Source organism: Ranitomeya imitator, chromosome 5 (assembly GCF_032444005.1).
Source record: "Ranitomeya imitator isolate aRanImi1 chromosome 5, aRanImi1.pri, whole genome shotgun sequence".
Classification (NCBI taxonomy): domain Eukaryota; kingdom Metazoa; phylum Chordata; class Amphibia; order Anura; family Dendrobatidae; genus Ranitomeya; species Ranitomeya imitator.
Window position 1 is genome coordinate 264,992,458 of NC_091286.1, and position 23,204 is coordinate 265,015,661.

Sequence of the window (23,204 nt, forward strand, 5' to 3'; positions counted from 1 at the left end):
CTTTCCAAAATGGTGTCACTTGTGGGGGGTTTCAATGTTTAGGCACATCAGTGGCTTTCCAAACGCAACATGGCATCCCATCTCAATTCCTGTCAATTTTGCATTGAAAAGTCAAACGGCGCTCCTTCCCTTCCGAGCTCTCCCATCCGCCCAAACAGTGGTTTACCCCCACATATGGGATATCAGCTTACTCAGGACAAATTGTACAACAACTATTGGGGTCCAATTTCTTCTCTTACCCTTGGAAAAATAAAAAATTGGGGGCGAAAAGATAATTTGTGTGAAAAAATATGATTTTTTATTTTTACGGTTCTACATTATAAACTTCTGTGAAGCACTTGGTGGGTGAAAGAGCTCACCACACCTCTATATAAGTTCCTTAGGGGGTCTACTTTCCAAAATGGTGTCACTTGTGGGGGGTTTCAATGTTTAGGCACATCAGGGGCTCTCCAAACGAAACATGGTGTCCCATCTCAATTCCTGTCAATTTTGCATTGAAAAGTCAAATGGCGCTCCTTCGCTTCCGAGCTGTGCCATGCGCCCAAACAGTGGTTTACCCCCACATGTGGGGTATTGGCGTACTCAGGACAAATTGTACAACAATGATTGCGGTCCATTTTCTCCTGTTACCCTTGGTAAAATAAAACAAATTGGAGCTGAATTAAATTTTTTGTGAAAAAAAGTTAAATGTTCATTTTTATTTAAACATTCAAAAAATTCCTGTGAAGCACCAGAAGGGTTAATAAACTTCTTGAATGTGGTTTTAAGCACCTTGAGGGGTGTAGTTTTTAGAATGGTGTCACACTTGGGTATTTTCTATCATATAGACCCCTCAAAATGACTTCAAATGAGATGTGGTCCCTAAAAAAAAATGGTGTTGTAGAAATGAGAAATTGCTGGTCAACTTTTCACCCTTATAACTCCCTAACAAAAAAAAATTTTGGTTCCAAAATTGTGCTGATGTAAAGTAGACATGTGGGAAATGTTACTTATTAAGTATTTTGTGTGACATATATCTGTGATTTAATTGCATAAAAATTCAAAGTTGGAAAATTGCGAAATTTTCATAATTTTCGCCAAATTTCCGTTTTTTTCACAAATAAACGCAGGTACTATCAAAGAATTTTTACCATTGTCATGAAGTACAATATGTCACGAGAAAACAATGTCAGATTCACTGGGATCCGTTGAAGCGTTCCAGAGTTATAACCTCATAAAGGGACAGTGGTCAGAATTGTAAAAATTGGCCCGGTCATTAACGTGCAAACCACCCTTGGGGGTAAAGGGGTTAATATACTTTGGTTTCATTTTCTCTCTGGTAAAAGGTCCTTTAGACTTCCTGTTATGTTATGCTGTAATAAGACGCTGATGCATGTACCCTCATGTTCTGTGTACATAATAGTTGAATTACCCCATATAAACAAGTTTCTTCTGCAACCAAACTATGCAACACTAATTTCCCTATCAGCAGGTCTTTGGAGCGTGGCAGTAAACCGGAGAACCAGGAGGAAACCCACGCAAACATGGGGAGAACATACAAACTCCTTGCAGATGTTTTACTGATGGGTTTTGAACCTAGGACCCCAGGGCTGCAAAGCTACAGTGCTAACCACTGAGCCACCCTGCTGCTCAACCTTCCTCTTATATGGTTCTCATAGGTGCATAATGTTAAGGGTGAAATAATACATAACTCCAATCAATAACCTAACATGTTTATCCTGAAGAAAGCAAAAACTCCATGAGGCCATGCTAATCTGCTACAAGAGTCATTGCAAGGCAAATAGGACACTCATCACTAGGCTGGAAAATACGTACTATCCACAGGCTGCAAACATATCCTAGGAGGAAATCTCTGACCGATACAGACAAACCTTTTTTTTTTTTTTTTAAATCACTTCTCTAAAGTCAGTAGTTCTGAAAATTGATTTACGTAAATGGGCGTTAAATGACTTTTCCCCATGCTTAAAGCATTTATCACCTACTCACTCAAGAGGGAATAAATACTATATCACATAAATGCTGTCTTACTTTATTTTGGTGTTATGTTATAAAGCTTACACTTTTTGGCGCAGAAACTTTTCTTGGGCTGGTGCCATGTCTACTTTCTCATTGCCCTCCTGCAATAATGATTCTATCCCCTCTAGCCACAAGATTAAAGTTAGGAGTTTGAACAGAGCAACAGAGCGAGTGCTTGGCTGCCTATTCTGTTCAAAGTCTAAGGCAAGAATAGCAACAACCAAGACTTTCAATGGAGCTGCAGGGTGCACACTTTATTTTTAAACCCCTTAACAACAGCCGATACGCCTTTTAACGATGGCAGTTAAGGGTAATTACTTCTCAGCGCTGCTTTTTAATAACGCTGAAAAATAAGTGTATAGTGGCCCCCAGAGTCAGAAATTCTCCAGGGTTTCGGAGACCATGATTCGGGTCGGTTTTTACCGACCACAGTGTTGTAATCACTGACCGCAAAATATTCACCGACCGCAAAAAAAAAGTTCAATTTCCCATTTAATTTCTCCTCTGATGTGATCGCACAATAGAGAGAGAAATGGGGTCCATTTTTAGTGATGAGCGAATATACTCGTTACTCGAGATTTCCCGAGCACGCTCGGGTGACCTCTGAGTATTTTTAGTGCTCTGAGATTTAGTTTTCCTCACCTCAGCTGAATGATTCAAATCTCTTAGCCAGCTTGATTACATGTGGGGATTCCCTAGCAACCAGGCAATCCCCACATGTACTTATGCTGGCTAACAGATGTAAATCATTCAGCTGCAGCGATGAAAACTAAATCTCCGAGCACAAAAAAAAAAAAAAATACTTGGAGGACACCCGAGCGTGCTCGAGAAATCTCGAGTAAAAAAATGTAATGTTAAAAATAATAAAACAAAAAACCTGCTATACTCACCCTCCGTAGTCCGCTGAGCCGCTCGCGTCTGCCGCCATCTTCCGTTCCCAGCGATGCATTGCAAAATTACCCAGAAGACTTAGCGGTCTCGCAAGACCGCTAAGTCATCTGGGTAATTTCGCAATGCATCCTGGGAACAGGAGATGGCGGCAGCCGCGCGCCTATCGCCGGAGCTTCGGTGGATCCCAGGGGTGAGTATATAACTATTTTTTATTTTAATTATTTTTTTAACAGGGATATGGTGCCCACACTGCTGTATACTACGTGGGCTGTGTTAGATACCGTGTGGTTCTGTGCTGTATACTACATAGGCAGTGTTATATACTATGTGGGCTGCGTGATATACAGTCATGGCCAAAAAATTTTGAGAATGACACCAAAATTATATTTTCACATGATCTGCTGCCCTCTGGTTTTTATTAGTGTTTGTTTGATGTTTATATCACATACAGAAATATAATTGCAATCATATTATGAGTACCAATAGGTTATATTGACAGTTAGAATGAGTTAATGCAGCAAGTCAATATTTGCAGTGTTGACCCTTCTTCTTTAAGACCTCTGCAATTCTCCCTGGCATGCTCTCAATCAACTTCTGGACCAAATCCTGACTGATAGCAGTCCATTCTTGCATAATCAATGCTTGCATTTTGCCAGAATTTGTTGGTTTTTGTTTGTCCACCCGTCTCTTGATGATTGACCACAAGTTCTCAATGGGATTAAGATCTGGGGAGTTTCCAGGCCATGGACCCAAAAATCTCTATGTTTTGTTCCATGAGCCATTTAGTTATCACCTTTGCTTTATGGCAAGGTGCTCCATCATGCTGGAAAAGGCATTGTTGGGCGCCAAACTGCTCTTGGATGGTTGGGAGAAGTTGCTCTTGGAGGACATTCTGGTACCATTCTTTATTCATGGCTGTGTTTTTAGGCAAGACTGAGTGAGCCGATTCCCTTGACTGAGAAGCAACCCCACACATGAATGGTTTCAGGATGCTTTACAGTTGGCATGAGACAAGACTGGTGGTAGCGCTCACCTCTTCTTCTCCGAATAAGCTGTTTTCCAGATGTCCCAAACAATCGAAAAGGGGATTCATCAGAGAAAATGACTTTGCCCCAGTCCTCAGCAGTCCACTCCCTGTACCTTTTGCAGAATATCAGTCGGTCCCTGATGTTTTTTCTGGAGAGAAGTGGCTTCTTTGCTTCCCTCCTTGAAACCAGGCCTTGCTCAAAGAGTCTCCGCCTCACAGTGCGTGCAGAAGCACTCACACCAGCCTGCTGCCATTCCTGAGCAAGCTCGGCACTGCTGGTAGTCCGATCCCGCAGCTGAAACAGTTTTAAGATACGGTCTTTTTGACAACAATGGAAGCTCTCTCCTTGAAGTTCTTGATGATGCGATAGATTGTTGACTGAGGTGCAATCTTTGTAGCTGCGATACTCTTCCCTGTTAGGCCATTTTTGTGCAGTGCAATGATGGCTGCACGTGTTTCTTTAGAGATAACCATGGTTAACTGGAGAGAAACAATGATACCAAGCACCAGCCTCCTTTTAAAGTGTCCAGTGATGTCATTCTTACTTAATCATGGCTGATTGATCGCCAGCCCTGTCCTCATCAACACCCACACCTGTGTTAATGGATCAATCACTAAAACGATGTTAGCTGCTCCTTTTAAGGCAGGACTGCAATGATGTTGAAATGTGTTTTGGGGGTTAAAGTTCATTTTCTGGGCAAATATTGACTTTGCAAGTACAGTAATTGCTGTTAAGCTGATCACTCTGACATTCAGGAGTATATGTAAATTGCCATTAGAAAAAATGAAGCAGTAGACTTTGGAAAAATTAATATTTGTCTCATTCTCAAAATTTTTGTCCACGACTGTACTCCGTGGGCTGTGCTAGATATTACGTGGCCACTGTTATATACTGTGTGGGCAGGGTTATATACTATGTGACTGGACAATATACTACGTGGCTCTGTGCTGTATACTATGTCGCTGGGCAATATACTACGTGGCTGGGCAATATACTACGTGGCTGTGCTGTATACTACGTCGCTGGGCAATATACTATGTGGCTGGGCAATATACTACGTGACTGGGCAATATAATACGTGACTGGGCAATATACTAGGTGGGCTGTGCAATATACTATGTGGACATGCATATTCTAGAATACGCGATGCGTTAGAATCGGTCCACCATCTAGTAACTTCATAAATTGACAGTGGTCAGAATTGTAAAAATTGGCTTGGACAATAAGTACCAAATTGGCTCTGTCACTAAAGGTACCGTCACACTAAGCGACGCTGCAGCGATACAGACAACGATCCGGATCGCTGCAGCGTCGCTGTTTGGTCGCTGGAGAGCTGTCACACAGACAGCTCTCCAGCGACCAACGATGACGGTAACCAGGGTAAACATCGGGTTATTAAGCGCAGGGCCGCGCTTAGTAACCCGATGTTTACCCTGGTTACCATCGTTAAAGTAAAAAAAACAACCACTACATACTTACCTACCGCTGTCTGTCCCCGGCGCTGTGCTTCTCTGCTCTGGCTGTGAGCACAGCGGCCGGAAAGCAGAGCGGTGACGTCACCGCTGTGCTTTCCGGCTGCCCGGCGCTCACAGCCAGAGCAGAGAAGCAGAGCGCCGGGGACAGACAGCGGTAGGTAAGTATGTAGTGGTTGTTTTTTTTACTTTAACGATGGTAACCAGGGTAAACATCGGGTTACTAAGCGCGGCCCTGCGCTTGGTAACCCGATGTTTACCCTGGTTACCAGCGAAGACATCGCTGAATTGGCGTCACACACGCCGATTCAGCGATGTCAGCGGGAGATCCAGCGACGAAACAAAGTGCTGGCCTTTCTGCCCCGACCAGCGATATCACAGCAGGGGCCTGATCGCTGCTGCCTGTCACACTGGACGATATCGCTAGCCAGGACGCTGCAACGTCACGGATCGCTAGCGATATCGTCCAGTGTGACGGTACCTTAAGGGGTTAATATACTCAAACTAATCCTTGCATTGGCTTGGAGGAACAAGGCCAGTTGGTAGGTAATAAATGCTTCAGGCTGTAAGATCACTGGAAGCACTAAAAATACTAGCAGAAATGTCATGAAATGGTTAAAACAGCTGACTCAGAAAACAGTGCAAGAGAATCCTTGAATCTACAGAAGACCTGCATGACAAGATGAATGCTCATGCTCATGAGCAGACAGGGCTTGTCACAATAATTACAGAGGGTGTGGAATGAGGAAGCAGACACAACAGCAATCCAAGAAAATGTAATATGCCAAACGTGCGTATTCTATTGCACCATTAGTGCAGACAAAGTACAATTGGAGGTCATAGGTAAATGTGGAACACCTACTAATTATAATGAGTAACTTCAGTCTGGCTCATAATCATCAGTAATTTTATCTAACATTGATAAGCAAACTGAACTGAGCAAAAATATATTGACTGCACTAGGAAGTACTGTAAGTATCTAACCTACAGCAAGCAGCCAAGTAACGATAGATTTACTTGGCCACTTATCATGAACCAGTGTTCCTAGGAATCGAACAGTGTAAACAGTCGGCCAATCAAACGATGAATGAGAAAAACCCTCTTTCATCAGGTAAAATGATTTGAAAGGGAATCTGTCAGCACCATTTCACCCCAAAACTATTTCTATGTTCATGTATATTTTTTAAAGAAAAGTCCAGCAATACCATACATAGCCAGTCCATTTATCGTCCATTGTGAAATCAGAGCTTGAATTGATATGCATATCAGACTGTAGTTCTGAAGCCTCTGTCACTCCAGCTCTATTCCTTGCCCAGCACTGCATCCTTCTGGTTGACGGACTGCTTCTATGCTATGTGACTTCAGCCAAAATAGCTGTCAGGAGGCAGCTTTGAAGCCTCGGTTCACTCCATCTCTAGTCCCGACCCAGCAAATAGAAAGTATTGCTGGACTTGTCTTTGAAAGAGCTACATGAGCATATAAATATTTTGGTGTATGAAATCTTGCTGACAATTCCCCTTTAACAATTCAGAGTAGTCAAAAAGTGTTACCCTCATAACAAAAGTGCATGGGCTCAGATTCATCAAAGGATTTGCGTTAAAAAATTGGCGTAAAAACCTCTGAAAAAGTTTTCGAGTTTTGGTATTTTCACGTCATTTTTGCCAAGCTCCAACAAAGTGGGCGAAGTTGGAGGGTAATGGGGGTGAAGCACACCCCTGCTTGTCAAATTCATGATGCGCGGTGGTGTAGTGCACACGGAGGTGCACGCAACTTCACTTCTCACCTGATTCATTAAGAGGTGTGTACCTCTTAACAAATCAGGTGCCTCGCACTCCATCCACCGGTGTGACAAAAATAAATCCGTAGTTATTTAGAATCTGAAACATGAAGTTGAATTTGAATGTTTTATGATGCAATGTTCTACATGACAATTAAGAAGTTCCTGACACCCACTCTTCATTTGCAGTTTCCTGCCATTACAAGCAATATCATATCATCAGAATACAGCATGTTGGAATCCAACTGCTGTGACCACCCAAAAAATTAGCCATACCACTTACATTAGTTAGGGGCTGTGGCTCATTCAAAGCTGTTCTTTATTGCGGTCCTCCGGAACAAGGCAATATTTGCAATTTAATGCACAGTGGGTGAATAGGATTGCATAGGGTTAAAAGTCAAAAGAGCTTCTTATTCTATGTTTTTGGGATCAGTTGTGAACAAGAGGTCGGACCATATTAATTATAAAATGGCAAATTGTTGCATTATGCCATAACATAGGATGATGGCAATAGCCCAACAAAACATGGAAGGGAATATTACAACTTTTCAAATTAGAATATAGTTGCTTGTGCAGAAATACATGGTGGTTTATCTCCTATGTAACTTGTATTCATCAAGGTCACAGATAGAATTGATCATTTAGGACTTGAAGTTGCTGTATGTTTTCCAGCTATGCTGTCTGCACTGTAGTTAGAATGTCACATGATGCTTAGCTGCAATGCCAGAAACAGATCATGTTCTTGGAGAAGTGGGGTCCTTTTATTAGCTTTTTTTAACTTATACATGCAGTACCAGTCAAAAGTTTGGAAACACCTGTTTATACTATGGTTTTACTTTTTATCACTGGAATGCACACATTGAAAAACTACAAAGGAACACATATGGAAAAAAGTAAACAACATGTGTGAAACAAGGCAGAATATGTTTTAAACCTTAGATTCCTTAGCTTACCCCTATTTAATTTGATAACAGATTTACACCCTCTTGGTATTCTCTTAAGCAGCTTTAGCAGGTTGTCACCTGGAAGGGCTTCCTTCCAACAGTCTGGAATGGGTTCCTCAAGGTACTGAGCACTTATTGGCTGCTATGCCTTCACCATGTGTTCCGACTCATCCCAAACCTCAGTTGGGTTAAGGCCATATCAACCGAGGAAGCAATCGCTTCTCAACCTTTTGGCTAAAATCAAGTGTAGTCTCTTTCGAAAAGATGGCTTTGGCCTCGGCTGCCCTAGTAGATTGATACAATGCACACTCAGGATTGGCGCTTGTTAGTACACTAGGTGGCTCATATAGTCATCTGGTGGAAAGCAAGACCCACAGGATCGACGACATTGGGCCGTGGAAGATCAAAAGCCCAACGTGTGAAGTGCACCAGGAGTGGTGGTGGGTTTTCGACACATTTGCACAAGCACCCTTATTCCAGGCCTTATGGCCTTAGGATGGGACATTTTTAAAATTTCCTGTCAAAGGTCCGGTCAGTATTACACTGTAAAACATTCACTATTTATTTTTATTTATTATATTTTTGTCACTGTGTGTCACAGTCTTAGGCTCCCAGTGTCTTCCTTGGGTGAGAACTCGAGCAGATGATGGGGGTAAGAATGGGTCTCCTCTGGCCTCAGCTGCCGGAATTCTATTTGTCCCTGTCCCTAGGTGTGGCCTTCTAGATCGGAGGAGCATTGTAGAATGTTGTAGATAAGCCCTGAAAGGTGGTGGCCATATCTTAGTGGCCAAACCTGGTAACAGGTTCGCTTTAAAGGGTGAAGCTCAGTGTTTTCATGGGTCCTCAGAGACAGAATGGCTAGTGCAAAGTCTGTCAGTGGAAGCCCTTTTATGTGCTGGCCCTCTTCTAGAGACCGTTCTGTGACAGTTGCTTAGTCAATGAACTGAGCGAGACAGCCAGTCTCCTTCAAGCACATCACGGAGAGAGGGAGGTAGCTCTCTGCTGGGTCAGAACAAATGACTAGGTGGACAAGAGGAAATCTGCGAGTCTCTCGCATCAATACCCGACACTGCCGCTAGCACTTGGTACCAGAGTGTGCGGCTGCATAGAAATACATTTTATCACGGCCAAGCGCTATGTGATAAAACATCGCATAGCACTCGGCAATGTTGTACTATCGGGCAGCTCAGATGCTGCAATTGGCAGCGAGACTCGGCTCACTTGCACCCATATCGGCTCACTCGCACCCATACAACCATACAAGTCTATGGGTGAGAGTGAAACATCGCACTGCACTAAGTAGCACCTGAGTGCATTGCGCTATGCGCCGACAGCAGAGGACATGGACAAATTAGTTTCTCTGTCTCCTCCACAGCTGTGCTCTGATTCTGTCATGCAAGCGGCTTAGAGCACAGTAGCATGACACTTGGTTCCCACTCGCAGCAGAGCAGGAGCTGAGGGTCGTTAGCTTATCGCCGCATCTGATGCTCTCTCATCGAATGCCATACTCTGGTGTGACTCCAGCCTAATGGCTATTCTCTGGTAGGGAATCTAGATTGTGGGCCCCACCGAGCAATGATAATGTGTGCAAACTGTAAAGCGTTGCGGAATATGTTATCGCTATATAAAAACAGCTCCTTTTCAAAAGCCATAGCAAATAGCAGCTAATCAGTTGGGATGCTGGATGTCAGACATTCAATTATCTCATACTGATGACCTATCCTCTTAAAGTACATCGGTATTTGTTAGAGCTCGATTAATCAGAGCTTTCATGCCAAAATTCTGGAGTAAAAGCTTTAAAAAGTTACAAAATTTAAGCGGAACTCCGAATTGTGCCAAAATTTGGTGACTTTTGATGTTTCACGACAGTTTGTCAGCTACGCAAAAATGGGGGAGTTGGGCTGGGATAGGGCAGTGATGTCCCAGTTTGTCTAACTCATGAGGAGCCGTGACTTCCCCATGCCAGAAATGTCGCTCCAGTTGCTATTTAATAAATCAGGAGTGACTGACTCCAGCAAGCTCACTCATTAACCCCTTTCCAACATTGGGCGTAATAATACGCCAATGTCAGACACCCTTACTTTGATGTGGGCCCTAGCGGTGAGCCCACATCTTTTCCGGCACATGTCAGCTGTTTTGAACCATGTGCCACTAACAGCAATGGGAGGAAATCGAGAGCAGAGCCTCCCGCAGCTGTTAACCCGTTGCTGAAAATGCTGATGTCAAACTCTGACAGCGACATTTAACACGCGCTACCGGCAAGCACACCGAAAATCCGCCCATGGGTGACCCCCGTCATGTGATCACGGGTCACAGATGGGTTAGCATGACAACCTGAGGATTCGTGCAGACCTCTATGGTTGTCACTTCTGGATATCTGTGAGCAAGTGAGTAATTATGCTACATACAGGCGATCTGATCATCGCCTGTATGTAGCAGAGGCGATCAAGTTATGGCAGCTTCTAATCTCCAATAGCATGCAAAAAGTTAAAAATATAGGTTTTTAAAAAATACAACAAAAAATAAAAGTTCAAATCACCATTCAAAATAAAACAATTTAAAAAAAAATTAAACATACAGTGCCTTGCGAAAGTATTTGGCTCCCTGGAACTTTTCAACCTTTTCCCACATATCATGCTTCAAACATAAAGATAACAAATGTAAATTTTTGATAAAGAATCAGCAACAAGTGGAACACAATTGTGAAGTTGAACGAAATTTATTGGTTATTTTACATTATTGTGGAAATTCAAAAAACTGAAAAGTGGGGTGTGCAATATTATTCGGCCCCTTTACTTTCAGTGCAGCAAAATCACTCCAGAAGTTCATTGTGGATCTCTAAATGATCCAATGTTGTCCTAAATGCCTAATGATGATGAATATAATCCACCTGTGTGTAATCAAGTCTCCGTATAAATAATCATTGTTGTGCAATTTATGTGGGAAATACTTTACAGGCACAGTGAAAAGCTCAAAAGGGAAGAAGCACCATATTATAGTGCAGATTTTGTTGTTATGGTTTGTGGGTGCCATGTCACATTGGCAGAGCCCGAGGTACCAGAACAGCAGAACTCCCCACATAAGTGTCCCCATTTTACAAACTACACCTCTCAATGAATTCATCTAAAGGTGCAGTGATCATATTGACACCATGAGTGTGTCACAGAATTTTGGGCAGTGAATAAAAAATTACCATATATACTCGAGTATAAGCCGAGATTTTCAGCCCACTTTTTAGGGTTGAAAGTAACCCTCTCGGCTTATACTCTAGTCATAACCAGGGGTCGGCAGGGGAGGGGGAGCGTAGCTATGTAATAATACTCACCTGCTCCTGGCGCGGTCCCTGCACGTCCCTGGTTCCCCGGCGCCGGCAGCTTCTTCCTGTAGTTAGCAGTCACATGGTACCGCTCATTATAGTAATGAATATGGACCCGACTCTACTCCCATAGGGGTGGATCTGCATATTTATTACTGTAATGAGCGGTACCATGTGATCTCTCAATACAGGAAGAAGCTGCCGGCGCCGGGGAACAGACGTGCAGGGACCGTGCCAGGAGCAGGTAAGTATAACTCAGTGCGCGATATTCACTTGCTCCCCGTTCCATCGTCGGCGCCGCTGGGTCTTCCACGTCCTCTGCAGTCACGCTCAGGTCAGAGGGCGCGATGACGCAATTAGTGCGCGCCGCCCTCTGCCTGAACGTCAGTGCAGAGGACGGGAAGACACAGCGGCGGTCGGTGGTGGAACGGGGAGCAGGTGAGTATAGCAAGTACCGGGTGCCTGAGAGGCGAGTATGTGATTTTTTTATTTTTTTAATCGCAGCAACAGCATATGGGGCAATATCTGTATGGAGCATCTTATGGGGTCATGTGCAGCATTATATGGGGCAAATATCTGTATGGGGCTATGTGCAGCATTATATGGGGCAAATATCTGTATGTACCACATATGTGATTGTACAGTACTGTTTAGCCACACGGCGAGACTCGGTAGTGATGGAGTGCTATATGAATCATGGAGAAAGAGACTCTAAGGGTATGTTTCCACGTTCAGGAAACGCTGAATTTTTGACGCTGCGTTGAGCCACAGCGTCAAACACTCAGCGTCCAGATGTTACAGCATAGTGGAGGGGATTTCATGAAATCCCGTCTCTACTATGCATTAAAAGACGCATGCGGCAGACGCGCGAAAACGCACATGCGGCGCGTCTTTTAAGAACTCAGCATGTCCTTACATTGCAGAAAAAATGCAAGGACAGCGCAGATGACCTGCCAGTGACCTCAGGTGCAGATTTGGTCAGGATTTTACCTGCATAAAATTTTTACCTGCATAAAATAGAATTTTACCTGCATCTTGCATTGTGCAGGCATGTACTACGGAGGTCACAGCATGAACTTCAACCCAATATTGCGGCCAGCATGCAGCCAGCGGGTAAGGAAAGGGTGAATCAAACACCTGAAAACCCCGCCCATATGACCGCAAACCTGTCCCGCCAAATTCAGGTGACAGGTTCCCTTTAAGGGTATGTGCACTCTCTGAGGATTACTCTGCAGATTTTTCCGGACTGATTTTGGTAAAGCCAAAGGTAATCCGCACTGCGGATTTTTCCGGGGGAATTACCACGGATTTACCGTGGGGTTTTTTGGGTGGATTTAACCTGCGGTTTTACACCTGCGGATTCCTATTATGGAGCAGGTGTAAACCGCTGCAGAATCTCCACAAAGAATTGACATGCTGCGGAATAAACAATGCTACGTTTCCGCGCGTTTTTTTCCGCAGCATGTGCACTGCTGATTTTGTTTTCCATAGGTTTACATGATACTGTAAAGGCATGGAAAACTGTGCACATACCCTAACTTTTTTCAATTCAATGTATACAAATGTGTCTTTATATGCGCCAGCAAAGAACACGGACAGCCAGATGCAACGTGTCAAGTCGCCTATCCATTTTTTGTGTTCTGGCATTCCTTGATGCAAAAAGCTTTCAACTCTTCAAGTGTCTGCCTGCTTCCTGTCTCTGACAGACCGGCCACTCATGATTTACTGACCTGTCAGTCATGGAAAGGAGGCAGCCAGTGGGTTGGAAGTTCGGGAGAGGGGGCAGGAGAGCGGTTAGTGCAGGATTAATTTTATTCTATGGGATCGTGCACACGTCTGATATTTTCTTCAGACAGAGTCCGTCCGAGGGAAAAATGCCTGAGTTTGATCCGATGTTCGGATTGCACTCGGTTATGCAAGTCAAAGTGTGTGGAAAACATCAGACTGCACTTGACTGACATCTGAGCGCAGTGTAATGTATGCAGACTCACAGAATGGAGATGGGAGAAGAAAAACGTCTCCATCTTCTCCTCATCCGCGAGATTCGAATGCATGGCCAAATGCACCTGCCCGTAAAGCGCCATTACATGTCATTGGGAACAAAATCCTGATGACAGCTTCTCCTTCACTCAGGATGAGAGCCATATAAAAAACACAATGTATATGCAAAAGTTTCCCATTTGTAGATTTAGGCTAGGACTACACAGCGACTTGTGTCGCACAATAATGAAATCGCAGCGTTGCCACATCTGATGATTTCCTATGATGTGACATTGCCGGTGACACAAAATTGCAAATGTTTACCATTGTGTGGGACTTTCGGTAGCCGGAGGCAAGTCGTACTCAGCTCAGTTGCCGTAGACTTCAATGCAAGTCACATGCGCCTTATCTGCAGATTTTGTAGCAAAAATCAGCGCTGAGTCGCAGACAAGTCGCACACGACACGTTGTACGCAGCCGCAGGCTACACACACTGTCCTGCTGTGATACCAGGGCTGTCCCCACACCTTCCCCTGCACATTGCACACACTGTCCAGCTGTGATACCAGGGCTGTCCCCACATCTTCCCCTGCACATTGCACACACTGTCCAGCTGTGATACCAGGGCTGTCCCCACATCTTCCCCTGCACATTGCACACACTGTCCAGCTGTGATACCAGGGCTGTCCCCACATCTTCCCCTGCACATTGCACACACTGTCCAGCTGTGATACCAGGGCTGTCCCCACACCTTCCCCTGCACATTGCACACACTGTCCTGCTGTGATACCAGGGCTGTCCCCACACCTTCCCCTGCACATTGCACACACTGTCCAGCTGTGATACCAGGGCTGTCCCCACACCTTCCCCTGCACATTGCACACACTGTCCAGCTGTGATACCAGGGCTGTCCCCACACCTTCCCCTGCACATTGTACACACTGTCCTGCTGTGATACCAGGGATGACCCCACACCTTCCCCTGCACATTGCACACACTGTCCAGCTGTGATACCAGGGCTGTCCCCACACCTTCCCCTGCACATTGCACACACTGTCCAGCTGTGATACCAGGGCTGTCCCCACACCTTCCCCTGCACATTGCACACACTGTCCTGCTGTGATACCAGGGCTGTCCCCACACCTTCCCCTGCACATTGCACACACTGTCCAGCTGTGATACCAGGGCTGTCCCCACACCTTCCCCTGCACATTGCACACACTGTCCAGCTGTGATACCAGGGCTGTCCCCACACCTTCCCCTGCACATTGCACACACTGTCCAGCTGTGATACCAGGGCTGTCCCCACACCTTCCCCTGCACATTGCACACACTGTCCTGCTGTGATACCAGGGATGACCCCACACCTTCCCCTGCACATTGCACACACTGTCCAGCTGTGATACCAGGGCTGTCCCCACACCTTCCCCTGCACATTGCACACACTGTCCAGCTGTGATACCAGGGCTGTCCCCACACCTTCCCCTGCACATTGCACACACTGTCCAGCTGTGATACCAGGGCTGTCCCCACACCTTCCCCTGCACATTGCACACACTGTCCAGCTGTGATACCAGGGCTGTCCCCACACCTTCCCCTGCACATTGCACACACTGTCCAGCTGTGATACCAGGGCTGTCCCCACACCTTCCCCTGCACATTGCACACACTGTCCAGCTGTGATACCAGGGCTGTCCCCACACCTTCCCCTGCACATTGCACACACTGTCCTGCTGTGATACCAGGGCTGTCCCCACACCTTCCCCTGCACATTGCACACACTGTCCAGCTGTGATACCAGGGCTGTCCCCACACCTTCCCCTGCACATTGCACACACTGTCCAGCTGTGATACCAGGGCTGTCCCCACACCTTCCCCTGCACATTGCACACACTGTCCAGCTGTGATACCAGGGCTGTCCCCACACCTTCCCCTGCACATTGCACACACTGTCCTGCTGTGATACCAGGGCTGTCCCCACACCTTCCCCTGCACATTGCACACACTGTCCTGCTGTGATACCAGGGCTGTCCCCACACCTTCCCCTGCACATTGCACACACTGTCCAGCTGTGATACCAGGGCTGTCCCCACACCTTCCCCTGCACATTGCACACACTGTCCTGCTGTGATACCAGGGCTGTCCCCACACCTTCCCCTGCACATTGCACACACTGTCCTGCTGTGATACCAGGGCTGTCCCCACACCTTCCCCTGCACATTGCACACACTGTCCAGCTGTGATACCAGGGCTGTCCCCACATCTTCCCCTGCACATTGCACACACTGTCCAGCTGTGATACCAGGGCTGTCCCCACACCTTCCCCTGCACATTGCACACACTGTCCAGCTGTGATACCAGGGCTGTCCCCACACCTTCCCCTGCACATTGCACACACTGTCCTGCTGTGATACCAGGGATGACCCCACACCTTCCCCTGCACATTGCACACACTGTCCTGCTGTGATACCAGGGCTGTCCCCACACCTTCCCCTGCACATTGCACACACTGTCCAGCTGTGATACCAGGGCTGTCCCCACACCTTCCCCTGCACATTGCACACACTGTCCTGCTGTGATACCAGGGCTGTCCCCACACCTTCCCCTGCACATTGCACACACTGTCCAGCTGTGATACCAGGGCTGTCCCCACACCTTCCCCTGCACATTGCACACACTGTCCAGCTGTGATACCAGGGCTGTCCCCACACCTTCCCCTGCACATTGCACACACTGTCCAGCTGTGATACCAGGGCTGTCCCCACATCTTCCCCTGCACATTGCACACACTGTCCTGCTGTGATACCAGGGCTGTCCCCACACCTTCCCCTGCACATTGCACACACTGTCCTGCTGTGATACCAGGGCTGTCCCCACACCTTCCCCTGCACATTGCACACACTGTCCTGCTGTGATACCAGGGCTGTCCCCACACCTTCCCCTGCACATTGCACACACTGTCCAGCTGTGATACCAGGGCTGTCCCCACACCTTCCCCTGCACATTGCACACACTGTCCAGCTGTGATACCAGGGCTGTCCCCACATCTTCCCCTGCACATTGCACACACTGTACAGTTCAGTCCTTCCCTTCCTGACCCTGAGGGACGTGTGACAAGAAACATTACATCTCCATGCTTCTAACTCTAACTCATTTCCTCTGGAACTTTTTCAGTCTGTGGCCAGAGCAGCGCAGCAGCCAGGGGCGGGCACGGGGCTGGCTCACCCCGACATAAACAGTTGTAGCCTGCTCCCCTCCCCCATCCCGGGCGTGTGCAGAGGAGGAGGAGGGCGCTACTAACAGCGCAACACACGAGCGCAGCACAACATCCCCATCCATAACTGACAGCCGCCGCCGTCCCATCTCTGCATGTCACACACAAAGGGCACCGTGCACACTCCCGCGCTATTACACGCCCCTCTGCCACTCACCCATCTTTCCTCTTGGCTTTGTAAACATGCCCGTAGGTACCACGACCCACTTTGCAACCTTCATATTCAAAGAGATCCTCCACCCGTTCCCGCTCGGCAGACAGCTTGCTCTTAAACTCGTAATCCATCCTCCGGGGCCAAACAGTGTTTAACCCATCAATGCGCGGCCGCCGGGGCTGGCATGTAATCACTAGGCAGCTCTGCCGCCACCATTTCCTTGTTTTGCTTCTCCTATGCACATAGACGCATGCCATGCACTTTTGCAGGCACAGCGCCCCCTATCTTTACTTTCTCTTTTGGTACACTAGGCTCCAGGATACATTGGGTTACTGCCCGCCTACAGCCGTGGCTTCTTGCTCTTTGGGCGGGAGCGGCGAGTGTCTGTGAGGAAAACCTGTGACACTGACAGCACTGGTGCGTCCCTCACACTGAGGAGACAGGAATCCCCTGACTAGTATGGAAGGTCGTCTGTAGTAGGCGACAACCATGTCTGCTGAAATGCAAACATCCCTACACTAATATGGAAGGTTGTCTGTCATAGGTAACTGTAATGCAGCGGTGTTCACACAGTGCAGTAAAGAGGCAGTGACCCAGGTTACTTCACGTTGAGAGTCTTTGTTTTCAAAACTTACAAAGTAATGGCAAACGTTAGATCGCAGGCGGGTGATCAAATACAGTCTGCACCAAAACCGTTGCCGTGGGGCTCTCCAAAAATAAAAGCCTTTGTCAGGTTTTCCTAAATCTGACCTGGTCAAATAGCTTGGCTAGGTCCACGCTTTCTATTTTGCATTATAACCACAGACGGGGCCGGACTGGGACTAAAATTCAGCCCTGGCATTTGAAGTCACACAGGCCCACTTGTCACATGGTGACTGTATAATATCTTTGTACTCTTGACGAGGCTGAAGTTGGTTTCTTATTCGTTCAGTTTCTTACTCGGAGCTGAAGTTGGTTTCTTATTCGTCAGTTTCTTATTCGGCAATTTTTTCTTTTCTGTTTTTTATAGGTTTAACAACAAAAAATAATCATCACAATAATAAAAGACAATGCAGTGAGGTGCCCTGATGTGAATACACTTAAAAACGGCTACAAAAACAATAAAACTGGCACAAAAATGGGCATCAAAGTGGGCACCAAAGAGCGCTGAAGAAAGGGTTAAATGCCTTTGGGCCACTGATCTCACACTGCAGACATACAGAACATGGAGCCCCACATCAAAACCAGTTTTTTCCAGCCTGGCCCAAATGGGTTCTGGGCATCAGAACTTGCATCAAAGTGGGCAGACAGTCAATTTTGGCCATTTGAATAAGTAACTGATGTTTTTAAGGGGTTAAATGCCTTTGGGCCACTGATGCGACACTTAAAATACACAGAAAGTGATGCCCTGCATCAAACCCAGGTCCCTCCTGCCTGGCCCAAATGGGTTCTGGGCACCAGAACTGGCATCAAAGTGGGCAAACGGCCCATTTTGACATATTTGAATAAGTAACTGACATTTTTAAGGGGTTCAATGCCTTTGATCCACTGATACAACACTTAAAATTCACAGACAGTGATGCCCTGCATCAAACCCAGGTCCCTTCAGCCTGGCCCAAATGGGTTCTGGGCACCAGAACTGGCATCAAAGTGGGCAAACAGCCCATTTTCACAGATTTGAGTAAGTAACTGATGTTTTAAGGGGTTAAATGCCTTTGGGCCACTTATATGACACTTACAATACACAGACAGTGATGCCCTGCATCAAACCCAGGTCCCTCCAGCCTGGCCCAAATGTGTTCTGGGCACCAGAACTGGCATCAAAGTGGGCAAACAGCCCATTTTCACAGATTTGAGTAAGTAACTGATGTTTTAAGGGGTTAAATGCCTTTGGGCCACTGATACGACACTTAAAGTACACAGTGATGCCCTACATCAAACCCAGGTCCCTTCAGCCTGGCCCAAATGGGTTCTGGGCACCAGAACTGGCATCAAAGTTGGCAAACAGCCCATTTTCACAGATTTGAATAAGTAACTGATGTTTTTAAGGGTTTACATGCCTTTCGGCCACTGATATGACACAATACACAGAAAGTGATGCCCTGCATCAAACCAAGGTTCCTCCAGCCTGGCCCAAATGGGTTCTGGGCACCAGAACTGGCATCAAAGTGGGCAAACAGCCCATTTTCACAGATTTTAATAAGTAACTGATGTTTTTAAGGGGCTAAATGCCTTTGGGCCACTTATATGACACTTACAATACACAGACAGTGATGCCCTGCATCAAACCCAGGTCCCTCCAGCCTGGCCCAAATGGGTTCTGGGCACCAGAACTGGCATCAAAGTGGGCAAACAGCCCATTTTGACATATTTGAATAAGTAACTGACATTTTTAAGGGGTTAAATGCCTTTGAGCCACTGATACAACACTTAAAATTCACAGACAGTGATACCCTGCATCAAACCCAGGTCCCTTCAGCCTGGCCCAAATGTGTTCTGGGCACCAGAACTGGCATCAAAGTGGGCAAACAGCCCATTTTCACAGATTTGAATAAGTAACTGATGTTTTTAAGGGGTTAAATGCCATTGGGCCACTTATATGACACTTACAGTACACAGACAGTGATGCCCTGCATCAAACCAGGTCCCTCCAGCCTGGCCCAAATGGGTTCTGGGCACCAGAACTAGCATCAAAGTGGGCAAACAGCCCATTTTCACAGATTTGAATAAGTAACTGATGTTTTTAAGCGGTTAAATGCCCTTGGGCCACTGATGCCATAGTGCATACATATAGAACAGGGAGCCCCACATCAAAAATAGGTCTCTTCAGCCTGGCCTAAAAGGGTTCTGGGCATCAGAACTGGCATCAAAGTGGGCAAACAGCCCATTTTCACAAATTTGAATACGTAACTGATGTTTTTAAGGGGTTAAATGCCTTTGGGCCACTGATACGACACTTAAAATACACAGAAAGTGATGGCCTGCATCAAACCTAGGTCCCTTCAGCCTGGCCCAAATGGGTTCTGGGCACCAGAACTCGCATCAAAGTGGGCAAACAGCCCATTTTCACAGATTTGAATAAGTAACTGATGTTTTTAAGGGGTTAAATGCCTTTGGGCCACTGATACGACACTTAAAATACAAAGACAGTGAAGGCCTGCATCAAACCCAGGTTCCTTCAGCCTGGCCCTAACGGGTTCGGGGCGCGAGAACTGGCATCAAAGTGGGCAAACAGCCCATTTTCACAGATTTGAGTAAGTAACTGATGATTTTAAGGGGTTAAATGCATTTGGGCCACTGATACGATACAAAAAATTCACAGACAGTGATGCCCTGCATCAAACCCAGGTCCCTCCAGCCTGGCCCAAATGAGTTCTGGGCTCCAGAACTAGCATTAAAGTGGGCAAACAGCCCATTTTCACAGATTTGAATAAGTAACTGATGTTTTTAAGCGGTTAAATGCCTTTGGGCCACTGATACCATAGAGCATACATATAGAACAGGGAGCCCCACATCAAAAACAGGTCTCTTCAGCCTGGCCCAAATGGGTTCTGGGCATCAGAACTGGCATCAAAGTGGGCAAACAGCCCATTTACACAAATTTGAATAAGTAACTGATGTTTTTAAGGGGTTAAATGCCTTTGGGCCACTGATACGACATGTAAAATTCAGACAGTGATGCCCTGTATCAAACCCAGGTCCCTTCAGCCTGGCCCAAATGGGTTCTGGGCACCAGAACTGGCATCAAAGTGGGCAAGCAACCCATTTTCACAGATTTGAATAAGTAACTGATGTTTTTAAGGGGTTAAATGCATTTAGGCCACTGATACGACATGTAAAATTCAGACAGTGATGCCCTGCATCAAACCCAGGTCCCTCCAGCCTGGCCCAAATGGGTTCTGGGCGCCAGAACTAGCATCAAAGTGGGCAAACAGCCCATTTTCACAGATTTGAATAAGTAACTGATGTTTTTAAGGGGTTAAATGCCTTTGGGCCACTGTTACCACAGTGCATACATATCGAACATGGAGCCTCACATCAAAAACAAGTCCCTCCAGCCTGGCCCAAATAGGTTCTGGGCACCAGATCTGGCATCAAAGTGGGCAAACTTCCCTTTTTTACAGATATTAATAAGTAACTGATGTTTTTAAGGGGTTGAATGCCTTTGAGCCACTGATACCACAGTGCATATGTCAGGAAATAAGAAGAAGTCCTGATTACTTCAATTACACATACAGCGCTCTGAGCTGCAATTTCCTCTGCCCGCACAAGGCTGGAATTCTAAGCCACTCTTTCTCCCTCCTCCCACTATACAGCCTGTTGTGAATTCTGTGGCTGAATTCACTCCTGTGGTCACAAGTGGTACTGCAGCTTCTGAGCTTCCTCCCTCAGGTGTTCTGGTGAGCTCGTTAACTGCTTCATTACTTAACTCGGCCTGATGCTGCTATCCTTGCTCCTTGCCAATGTTTCAGTGTTGGATCTGAGCTTCTCCTGATTGTTCCTGTGACCTGCTGCTCTGTATAGCTAAGTGCTTTTTGCTTTTTTGTTGCTTTTTTTCTGTCCAGCTTGTCTTTTGTTTTGCTGGAAGCTCTGAGACGCAAAGGGTGTACCGCCGTGCCGTTAGTTCGGCACGGTGGGTTTTTTTTGCCCCCTTTGCGTGGTTTTGCTTTAGGGTTTTTTGTAGACTGCAAAGTTCGCTTTACTGTCCTCGCTCTGTCCTAGAATATCGGGCCCCACTTTGCTGAATCTATTTCATCCCTTCGTTTTGTCTTTTCATCTTACTCACAGTCATTATTTGTGGGGGGCTGCCTTTTCCTTTGGGGAATTTCTCTGGGGCAAGTCAGGCCTATTTTTCTATCTTCAGGCTAGCTAGTTTCTTAGGCTGTGCCGAGTTGCCTAGGTAGTTGTTAGGCGCAATCCACAGCCGCTTTTAGTTGTGTTTAGGATAGGATCAGGTGTGCAGTCTACAGAGTTTCCACGTCTCAGAGCTCGTTCTTGTATTTTTGGGTATTTGTCAGATCACTGTGTGCGCTCTGATCGCTAAGCACACTGTGTTTCTGGATTGCCTTCATAACACCTGTCATTAGCAAACATAACAGCAATCCACGGCTACCTCTAGTGTGGTGTGTTAGGATTAGGGATTGCAGTCAGCAGAGTTCCCACGTCTCAGAGCTCGTCCTTTGTTTTTGGTAATTGTCAGGTCACTTTGTGTGCTCTGTACTTCTATGTCCATTGTGGTTCTGAATTACCTGTTCATAACAGTACAAGGAGCCAACTAATGATTCTCAATAGAGGGAAAGAAAAAGTTCTGACATCATTTTTTTTTTTTTTTTCTGCTCTGTGTTCACTTTTTTTTTTTCCCCTAGACATTTGGGTGATTCTGGACACAGGTGTGGACATGGATATTCAGGGTCTGTGCTCTTCAATGGATAATCTCGTTATAAATGTACAAAAAATTCAAGATACTATTGATCAGAAATCTATGTTAGAACCAAGAATTCCTATTCCTGATTTGTTTTTTGGAGATAGAACTAAGTTTCTAAGTTTCAAAAATAATTGTAAGCTATTTCTGGCCTTGAAACCTCATTCTTCTGGTAATCCTATTCAACAGGTTTTGATTATAATTTCTTTTTTGCGCGGCGACCCTCAAGACTGGGCATTTTCTCTTGCGCCAGGAGACCCTGCATTGAGTAGTGTTGATTCGTTTTTCCTGGCGCTCGGATTGCTGTACGATGAGCCTAATTCAGTGGATCAGGCTGAGAAAAATTTGCTGGCTTTGTGCCAGGGTCAGGATGATATAGAAGTATATTGTCAGAAATTTAGGAAATGGTCAGTACTCACTCAGTGGAATGAATCTGCGCTGGCAGCTTTGTTCAGAAAGGGTCTCTCTGAGGCTCTTAAGGATGTCATGGTGGGATTTCCTATGCCTGCTGGTTTGAATGAGTCTTTGTCTTTGGCCATTCAGATCGGTCGACGCTTGCGCGAGCGTAAATCTGTGCACCATTTGGCGGTACTGCCTGAGGTTAAACCTGAGCCTATGCAGTGCGATAGGACTATGACTAGAGTTGAACGGCAGGAATACAGACGTCTGAATGGTCTGTGTTTCTACTGTGGTGATTCCACTCATGCTATTTCTGATTGTCCTAAGCGCACTAAGCGGTCCGCTAGGTCTGCCGTCATTGGTACTGTACAGTCCAAATTCCTTCTGTCCATTACCTTGATATGCTCTTTGTCGTCGTTTTCTGTCATGGCGTTTGTGGATTCGGGCGCTGCCCTGAATCTGATGGATTTGGATTATGCTAAACGTTGTGGGTTTTTCTTGGAGCCTTTGCGGTGTCCTATTCCATTGAGAGGAATTGATGCTACACCTTTGG

General features: G+C 46.1%; 1 protein-coding gene across 1 annotated transcript in view; it reads right to left on the minus strand.

The window, feature by feature from the left end:
• The window catches only part of CDK19 (cyclin dependent kinase 19), a 411,797-nt gene extending 394,710 nt beyond the window's left edge, over positions 1 to 17,087 (minus strand). Inside the window, exon 1 of the mRNA XM_069726138.1 lies at positions 16,855 to 17,087. Within this exon, the coding sequence (XP_069582239.1) occupies positions 16,855 to 16,982 (128 nt within the window). The 5' untranslated portion in view covers positions 16,983 to 17,087. The remainder of the gene's footprint in view (positions 1 to 16,854) is intronic.
• Positions 17,088 to 23,204: the final 6,117 nt, after the last annotated feature.